Consider the following 8,979-nt stretch of genomic DNA (forward strand, 5'->3'; position numbering starts at 1 on the left):
GGCATATGCAGTCCACGCGTGATGGGGCATATGTGCGAGCGTAAAAGTTGTATGATAGCATCATATATGATCATACAAAACAGTTATTACAACTTATCGGGAGGATTGACACTGCCTTCACACATGATCATCACGTCGTGCGCGCAAGATCGCCATCATATTGCCATTACGCGTGATGGGGGAACACACGTGCGAGGCACTATGCCATCACGCGTGATGAGAGCTGCATATTTGAAAAGCACAAAAGTTTATTTTTATACTCATATAATATATATATATATATATATATATATATATATATATATATGTATGTATAATAATTGTATAATAATATGTATATATAATTCTATATATAGGGCCAATTCCTTTTAGTGACACAAGTCGACACAAACATCGTTCTATCCTTCTTGGCATTCAATGAATAACAAAGACAGAACGACACTTGTGTCGACTTGTGTCACTAAAAGGAATTGGCCTATAATAATATCTCGCACATGTACGGACGTAATGATCATTAATGATCATGAGTGAGGGCAGTGACAGTCCCGATGAGTTGTAATAACTCGAAATCATTCTCCTTGCACGGTTCATCATTCCTCCTTTTCTTTTCCCCTTAAAGAGAAAAAGAAAAAAGATGAACGGTGCAAGAACGTGCAGCTAACAAGAACAGACCTGCAGTGTAAGAACGTGCAGCTAACAAGAACAGACCTGCAGTCTGTTTCGGCATTTCGGTTTTCGCAGCACGCTGATTTTTGTGCAAAAATAGTTTGAATCGTGCCTTTCGCAAACGTCTCACGATTACATGTAAGTATACATTTAATGCGTATATAATATTATATACGTATATAATTTCTAATATTTTCTATAGTTTTGTTTGTGTCATGCGTATATTAATTTTTCTAGGTTATGCTCGTGCTTGTACACATCTCTTAGTTATATCTTTTCATTATTACATTTCTTAACGTCTGATTATGTCTATCATGCATGTCACATTTTTCTTTTCTTTTTTCATTTTTATTTTTTTTCTCACTGTTCATTTTTTAATTCTTCTTGTTCCTTCTTTGCAGAAAATTTTTTGCCCACTTGGTCGGTCTGTTACATGTACATGTTATTGGCATAGAAGGTAAAGAAATATTATTATATATTTCTATTTTTTAATAACTATTAATTTTTTATTTTGTTCATGCCTGTGTCGAATATTCTTGATATACACTCATTGATTTATGTTACATTATTCGCCAATGTAGAAAAAACATTATTTTAACTTGAATATAATATAATAATTAATTGCATGCATTACTTAACGCTGTATTTCAATTCATGAAAGTTTTCATAATGTTTTTTTATTCATGTTCTATTACTTGTACATGAAATAAATAATCGTTGCTTCGTAAACCCGACTAACTTTATTGATATCTTTTATTCTCCATATTAATATTAATTTCAACTTTTATATCATGTTTTATAGTTTTAATATTAATAATAATTTGTATTAATTAATTGCATGACCTGTCAATAAAAGGAAGTTTTCATTTCAACTTTAATTGACATATATATAGTGAGACGTACACAAGAAAATAATTGGTGTCGTATTGAAGACCGAAACTGATTCGACATTAGAGTACATCAGTGAGTTTTGAAATTCCTTTGACTGCATTTCGTTAATTATAAAATTGATTTACACTGATGACAGATTCGTGATAATAATAGATTGCAATTAACTCGAAGTATCGTTTAAAAAAATTTTATTTACATAAATATGTATGTAAACATACACGTAAAATACTTCGATTGACCGTGTAATCGTGTACTATTAATAAAATTGCATGTATTTTCTGTATGTGAGCATGTAATGCATTTCACGCCAAGTGGTCCACTTTCATTTACACAATGTTTAATTGTCATTTCCTACTTTGTATGCTTGGGGTATGTAAACGTACAATTTTCGATCACATGAAATATTCAAATGTACCGTTTCCAATTAATTTAAATTATTTTGACGAAAAAGTATAATCATGCAGTCATGTATATAGATTGAAACGTTGGCAATATTTTTGTAAACGTACTTTTGAATGTTGGCAAACATTTCTTGAAAAAAAAAACAGTCTTTTCCTCTGCAAAATGTATAAGGACATACTGTAATACGAAATGTTTAACATCTTTTTCATAATTATAATACAAGATTTTCATTCATACTGTAATACAAGACGTTTAAAGTCTTTTTGAGAAATTTTACAATACATATAAATACATTTCTTACATACTAAAAGCTACTAATACAAGACGTTTAGAGTCTTTTTCATGAATTTTACAATACATATAAATACATATAAATCTACATTCTTTACACACAGAAAACTACTAAAACCTAAATGTAACTGGTTCCTATGCATGCGGTGGTGATCCTGACTGAACAGAATCTTACACAGTTACAACTATCACTGCCCAACCACACGCTTATGTACGTTGTTTGTACTGCACTATTCAATTTATTACAAAAGTTGTAATTATCAAATCTTTAAAATTATTTGCCTGGCCTTCTTTATGGTAGCAAACAAAACTGAACGAGGCATGTCAACGAAATATAAGCAATTTCTCAATCTCAGTGAGAGACACAAGAGAAGACGGTTAGCTGCAAGACAAGATGATCCAAACGTCTGTCAATCCATAAATAACGAATCAGACGATACATTGTCTGAAAATGAACCAGTGCAAATTTCGGCATCGCATTCTGCTCCATCTGTATCTGATAACGCTCTCTATAATGATGAGGAATCGACTGCTGACGTTCACGAAGATACTTTTAATGGAGATGAAGAAGCAGATGATAATGAAGGCATAGCAGAAGAAGAGGTACAGGAACAAGAAGTAAATACTGACGGAGGCGACGATGATGAAGAAAACGAAGGAAATGATGCGGACAATACAGATGCTCACAGTAATGAAAATATTTCAAACTTTGAAAATGACAATGTCCCACAAAACCTGAACGACCTAAAATTAAAAGCATTGAAACAATTATTCTTACTTGCTAATTTAAAGCATAAGCAGGGCAACATACTGCTGAAGACATTGCATGAGTTCCCGTTTAATCTCACGTTTTTGCCGAAGGACACGAGGACATTACTTGAAACGCCTACTGATGTGGCCTCGAGACACGTCCAATACATCGATGGAGGAGAATACCTTCACTTGGGTCTCCAATATACCCTTATAAAAAAACTGAAAACTCTTCCTGAAGATATCTTGCCCGAAACGATACAAATCGATTTTAGCACAGACGGCGCTCAAATTCACAAAAGCGGCACGACTCAATTTTGGCCTCTTCAATACAGAATTTATAATTGTATTGATAAAAAACCAATTATAGCGGGTGTCTTTAAGGGAACAGAAAAGCCATCAAATCCTTTTCAATTTTTTGAACACTTTGTTCAAGAACTGGAGGAAATTCGTGAAGAAGGTGGTGTCCTTATAAACGATCGACGGTATCTAATTCAAATTCGATGCTTCATTGCGGATGCACCAGCAAGGGCATTTGCGTTGAACCACTATGGGCATGTATCGTCAAACGCATGTTCTAAATGCAAAATTGAAGGGCGTCGTTCTGCAGCGATGCCATTCTTTCGGGGAACGATGATTTTTCCCGGGACTCGTCACCCGCTACGAACGGATCAAGAGTATAGTGAACTAATGGATGAAGATCACCACAAAGGGCCAAGTCCCTTAAATCGTGTGTTGGGACTAGTGACGCAAGTTCCTTTTGAACCCTTGCACCTTCTATACATTGGGAATGTAAAGAAAGTGTTGACCACTCACATCCATGGAAAATATGGACACGAAAAATTAACTAAAAGAAAGTTAGATATTTTGGATTCAAGAATGATGGAATGTCGAATCTACTGCCCTACGGAATTTAATCGTCGTCCGAATAAAATCTCCATGTTTCATCACTTCAAAGGCACAGAATTTAGGCAACTATTGCTGTATACAGCTCCAGCTGTGCTAGAAAATGTTTTTGACGAAGATCATTACAAACATTTTCTTCTCTTACATTGTGTAATGCGCCTCCTTAGTTTGGAAAATGTCTCGGACGAAATGTACGTATACTGCCAAGCAGCATTAAAGAGCTACGTCAACATGTGCGAGGAATTGTATGGAGAGCAGTTTCTCTCGTACAATGTCCATGGTCTTTTGCACGTAGTCGGTGATGTTAGGCGATTGGGCCCATTAGATTCATACAGTGCATTTTGTTATGAGAACAATATGCCTGAATTCAGGAAATTTATACGAAAGCCGCACTTGGCTCTACAACAGTTTTACAAAAGAATGTGTGAATTAAACGACCTTGTAACTCCCGTCGATAAAGGAATCCACATTCGTTGTTCGAAAATTCACATGGATGGACCTCTCGTAGAGCCCGTCATTACCGGCAATATCGAAAAATGCAACTTGGAAATATAACGTTCTCTACCGCTCTTCGTGACAGTTGTTGCATCACAAATAATGGAGAAATCTGCGTCATAGAGAACATAGCGCACATGGAAGGGAACACGCTGTTTATCGTTAAAAAATTTCGAACACAGGTTCATCTATACAATGTTGGTGTCACATCTGATGTGGCAGGAGTATACCACTGTTCAAACTTATCACTTACATTTGAAGCAATCAATTTGAGAGATGTCAAAAGCAAGATGTACAGGATGCCGAAGTGGAGCGGTAGAGAAGGTCAAGAAGAGCGCACTATTGGAAGTGAATGGATCTGTGTGTCGCTAATTACACCCCTAATACAACCCGACTATTAAATAATTCGTAAACGAATTATACTCGATACTAGACAAATATTCAAAAATAACAAATTGTAATAATAGTAATAATAAAATTGTACACGTACTATTTCTGCCAATAATTTTCAAAGATGTACAACAAGTATACATTAAAGTGAAATTCCGTACAGTACGCAATTAAAAAATAATGTAGTTTAATATGCAAAAACTTGTATACATATATCATGGTATAATGTCAATGAAAAATATCAACAGTTTATATGCCAGTAAATTCATTTCAAATTATTATACAAGCAATGTAACTTACATTCCAACGTACATTTTCTTATTCATTAAAGCAAATAAATATGAACGCTGGCAGAAAAGGAATCAAAAGTAAATATTGTAAAATATCGAGTAGTGGACGAGTAGTCAAAATACCGAAGAATGTTATGACTACATCCTCGGACGAAGAGCCTACTAAGCGTATGAAAAAAAAGAGCAGCAAGCAGTACTCTGTGCAAGTGGAGTTGAACAAACTTGAAGGACTAGTAGAATATATGCAGAAAAATGACGCCTTTCCGAAAACCGATACAACTAATGCAAACAAATCGAATGATACGATTCAAAATTCAACTATGAAAGATTTGTAAGTAAATTTTAATAGTAATTACACGATTGTTTTCATTCAACAAAATAATTTGGACTGTATAAAAATCATTGCATGAATGTATAAAACCAATCTGACAATTGTACTTTGAAAACCACAATGTAATATAAATTTGAAACAAAATAATTTGCGATCACAATACATAATATTGTTTATGATTTTCATATTTCTTCCAGACAATAAAAAAATCTAAATCATGAAGTACACGTTCCCCAACCGAATAAGCATGCAAATGATGATACTCTGCCCGTTGATGGGTTTGTGAAGAAAACATCGGTACATGCTGAACATAATCGCGCGCTTGACGCAATAAACATGCAAGAGACTTGCAAATGCAAGACAAATAACCAAGACATTCATGACAAATTAACGTGAGTATAATGTATTCTAATAATGTAGAATTTCATAATTGCCTATACAGCACAGAACCTTGCAGACATATTGCTGCAACGTTGCAAGATCTGTGCTGTATGGGTGTAGATCAGGCCTGTTGACACGGATGCCCGCGGAGCTGGCTGTGAGGGGAACATGTGTCTTGTTTTTGTCGTAATCGCAGTATAATTTGTATTTAAAATTAATTTACTAAACACGGCACGGCATTTCCTGTTGGGCGTCCACTTTAACAGGCCTGTTGCAGACTTCTGATGAACAGCAATTTAAAATTACAATCTTAAATTCTATGTATAGAATTGAAAAAAAATAGAATGCATGCCGTACTAATGTTCAATGGGGTGAAAAGAAATTGATGTATAAATACATAATGTAATTGTGTATATAAGCATTGAAAATCTAAGATAAAAGACCGTTCGAGGTAAAAAACTGAAGAAAATGAAAAATTCTTTACTTTTTAATTTTATTACGGCAACTATACATATTTGCATAACTTTAGATCAATACATTCGCAGGGATCTTCAAGACAAAGTTAATTCTTTAATCGAGAGCCATAATGCCTTAAAAGAGATCATGGAAAAGATTGTGGAAAATGATAACGTTCATGTCGATGGCGTTAATTTAAAAAATACGTTTTACGAGGGGTTAGAGGGCTTCCCAATGAGTACCGTTGAGGAATTCAAGGAGCTAGAAAGCGATGCCAAGAAGAATGATCGAAGGAAGCTGGTGAGTATTTTTCCGCATCCATTACACTGTGCAACACAGGTTCCCTTAAGAAATTCAAAGAGATTCTGAAAATAAATATAAAAAAAACATACCTGTATCTCAGCATTTTACCAGATCAAATCGTTAACGTTTTTTATGCAGCCATTAATCGTATTTGTCTCATACTGGCTTTTTAAAACTGTTATAAATTATATATTAATTTTTTTATTTAAGTTATTGATTCATCTCATTCTGTGCATAAAAGTATTAAGGTACAATTGCCAAAACTGAATAGTTTACAAATATTTTATACTTTATGTCGAAATATACCAGAATAGAAATGTACATATCTAAACCATTGATTTTTTGACAATTCTACCTTAATAATTTTATATGCAGAATAATCAGGGGAATCATATTATGTAAAAAAAGTCGATTCCATTAAAAAAATATCGATGTGACCTTCACCTGACTTTTGTGACGACACCCAAGATCAAACTGATAAGATCATTAAATAGATCTTTTTAAACTCTACAACTTTTGTATGAAACATTTCTTTCGAAAAGGCTAAGTAGAATATTAATTACCTGCATAGTACTGCAGTGTAATGATACTTTATTTTATTTCAGTACAATTACTTGCGAGGGTTAGGAGGATGCAAATTACGAGAATTTCTCTATAATGCTATAAAAACGATTATGACTGACAGTTTGGTCTCGAAATTCACGTGGCCCGGTAGTAGTGTTTCGGAGAAATTTGGGGACACAAAAACTATGAATATTATATATTGTAAGTATATACTTTTCTTTATGTACAATTCCCTTAAGAAAATATACACTCAATTAAACATTGAAACTATTGAAAGTGATACATATAAAATAATTTATTTTCTTCTTTCAGTGGCAGCACAGAAATGCACTTTGTTTAATGGTCCGCAGGATAAGGCTTCCTGCAAAGTTGAAGTCCAGGAAGTCTTACGGGCCATAAAACAAAGATATCGCACAAATTTAAAGAAAAATCGACTGCCTCTTCATCAAGAGCAGCAGCTAAACGACGAAGTGGATGAAGACTCTGATTTATCGAACAATCAGAGCGAATATGAAACTGAATGAATATGAGCGAATATGAATGAGCTGTGAAATAATATAGCTTTGTTTTCTATTTTCACTTAAATAGTTTTACATATGGAATATATATAAATATTTATATATATATATATATAACAAAAAAAGTTTTATATATAATATTTTATATATAATATATATAACGAAAAAAGTAATGTCACAAGTTTTTTATGAAATAAAATCTTTGAAATTTGAATTATTTTTATAATGATGTTAGTAGTATGTATGCAGTATTATCTGCATTTTCTCTGCAATTTTGTCTTCAGTTTTTCTCCAATTTGTTTACAAATAGAGTTTACAGATTTCTCTGCTAATACTTTACATTTTCTCCGCAAATCACTTTTTCAGAGAAATAGGAGCGAAATAGCAGAGAAATTTTTTCGCCAGGGTTTTATTATAAAATTTAACATTATTTTTATATTGGTGTATGGGTGTGGTCTCACAGATGTGTGTGTATATATTTTTAGTTTTTATTTTTTGCAAGGATAATTGTCTCATTGATATATTTTAATTAATACAATTATAATATTTTTCAATAAACGCTTTGGGTGGATCTTCATGCAGACACCGGTGCTTTGACACCAAGCGCTGATTGGTGAAATAGGTAGTGGGGGTAAACAATTGTCTTGCTATTTACCCCCACCACCTGTTTTTCACCAATCAGCGTCGGTGTCAAAGCGCTGATGTCTGCATGAGGATCCAGGCTTATTCACACTTCCTTGAGGCTCATACCGCTCGCACGCGTGCGAGCGATGTGAGCCTCACATGAGGACACGCATCTGCGTGTGCCTGTAATACCCGCACGCGTGCGCGCACCGTGACATCAGTGTGCGAACACGTTCTTTTAGAATTGAGATTCATATCGCTCGCAAGCGTGAGAGTCGCACGCGTGCGAGCAATATGAGTCGTACATGAGGACGCATCTGCGTAAGTTATGAGGATCACACGCGTGCGAGTACTCGCATGTGTGCGCGCACCATGCGATCATTGTGCGGGCATTTTGTTATCTGTTCATATATTTTCCATGGATTGCGTTAACAATAATAATACAACTATATTTTTAAATTCTCTTGGAGATTTAGTCAAATGTTAGACAAATATATTCTTTTCGTTATTTCAATCTCCTTTAATTAAGTCTTCTACGTTCAACTCAAATTAACAACTCCTCTTTCTTTAAAGAAAGTGTATATGCTTTTGTATAAGTTCTACTGTGAACTGTATTTCATATACTTATAATTTCATCTTGTTCGAAAGATCCACTAAATGATTATGTTTGCGCATGGTTAATTCTTAAGACAATACGACTATTGATATTGACTAATATTCT

General features: G+C 34.0%; 2 protein-coding genes across 2 annotated transcripts; both read left to right on the plus strand.

Annotated features, from left to right (window-relative positions):
• Nucleotides 1-795: 795 nt before the first annotated feature.
• On the plus strand, nucleotides 796-5,412 carry LOC139786378 (uncharacterized; the record flags this gene model as incomplete). Its single annotated transcript, XM_071725539.1, has 3 exons — nucleotides 796-804; nucleotides 1,068-1,123; nucleotides 2,607-5,412. Coding segments are annotated over 3 exons (1,920 nt in total), but the record flags the coding sequence as incomplete, so codon positions are not given.
• On the plus strand, nucleotides 4,473-7,848 carry LOC139786376 (uncharacterized). Its single transcript, XM_071725538.1, has 5 exons — nucleotides 4,473-5,412; nucleotides 5,610-5,804; nucleotides 6,339-6,549; nucleotides 7,158-7,317; nucleotides 7,429-7,848. The coding sequence occupies exons 2-5, from the start codon at nucleotides 5,749-5,751 to the stop codon at nucleotides 7,638-7,640; spliced, it is 639 nt and encodes a 212-aa protein (XP_071581639.1). The 5' UTR covers nucleotides 4,473-5,412; nucleotides 5,610-5,748; the 3' UTR covers nucleotides 7,641-7,848.
• Nucleotides 7,849-8,979: the final 1,131 nt, after the last annotated feature.

Source organism: Temnothorax nylanderi, unplaced genomic scaffold, assembly GCF_030848795.1.
Source record: "Temnothorax nylanderi isolate EJ_2023f unplaced genomic scaffold, tnyl_v1.0 TNYL_tig1022_pilon, whole genome shotgun sequence".
Lineage (NCBI taxonomy): Eukaryota > Metazoa > Arthropoda > Insecta > Hymenoptera > Formicidae > Temnothorax > Temnothorax nylanderi.

What these genes read in the sequence shown, in the direction of transcription:
- LOC139786376 (XM_071725538.1), top strand. Translation starts at nt 5,749, where the DNA reads ATGCAAGAGACTTGCAAATGCAAGACAAATAACCAAGACATTCATGAC. An exon ending in GACATTCATGACAAATTAAC is followed by an intron (nt 5,805 to 6,338) that starts GTGAGTATAATG and finishes ATACATTCGCAG; the next exon opens with GGATCTTCAAGACAAAGTTA. An exon ending in AACTATGAATATTATATATT is followed by an intron (nt 7,318 to 7,428) that starts GTAAGTATATAC and finishes TTCTTCTTTCAG; the next exon opens with TGGCAGCACAGAAATGCACT.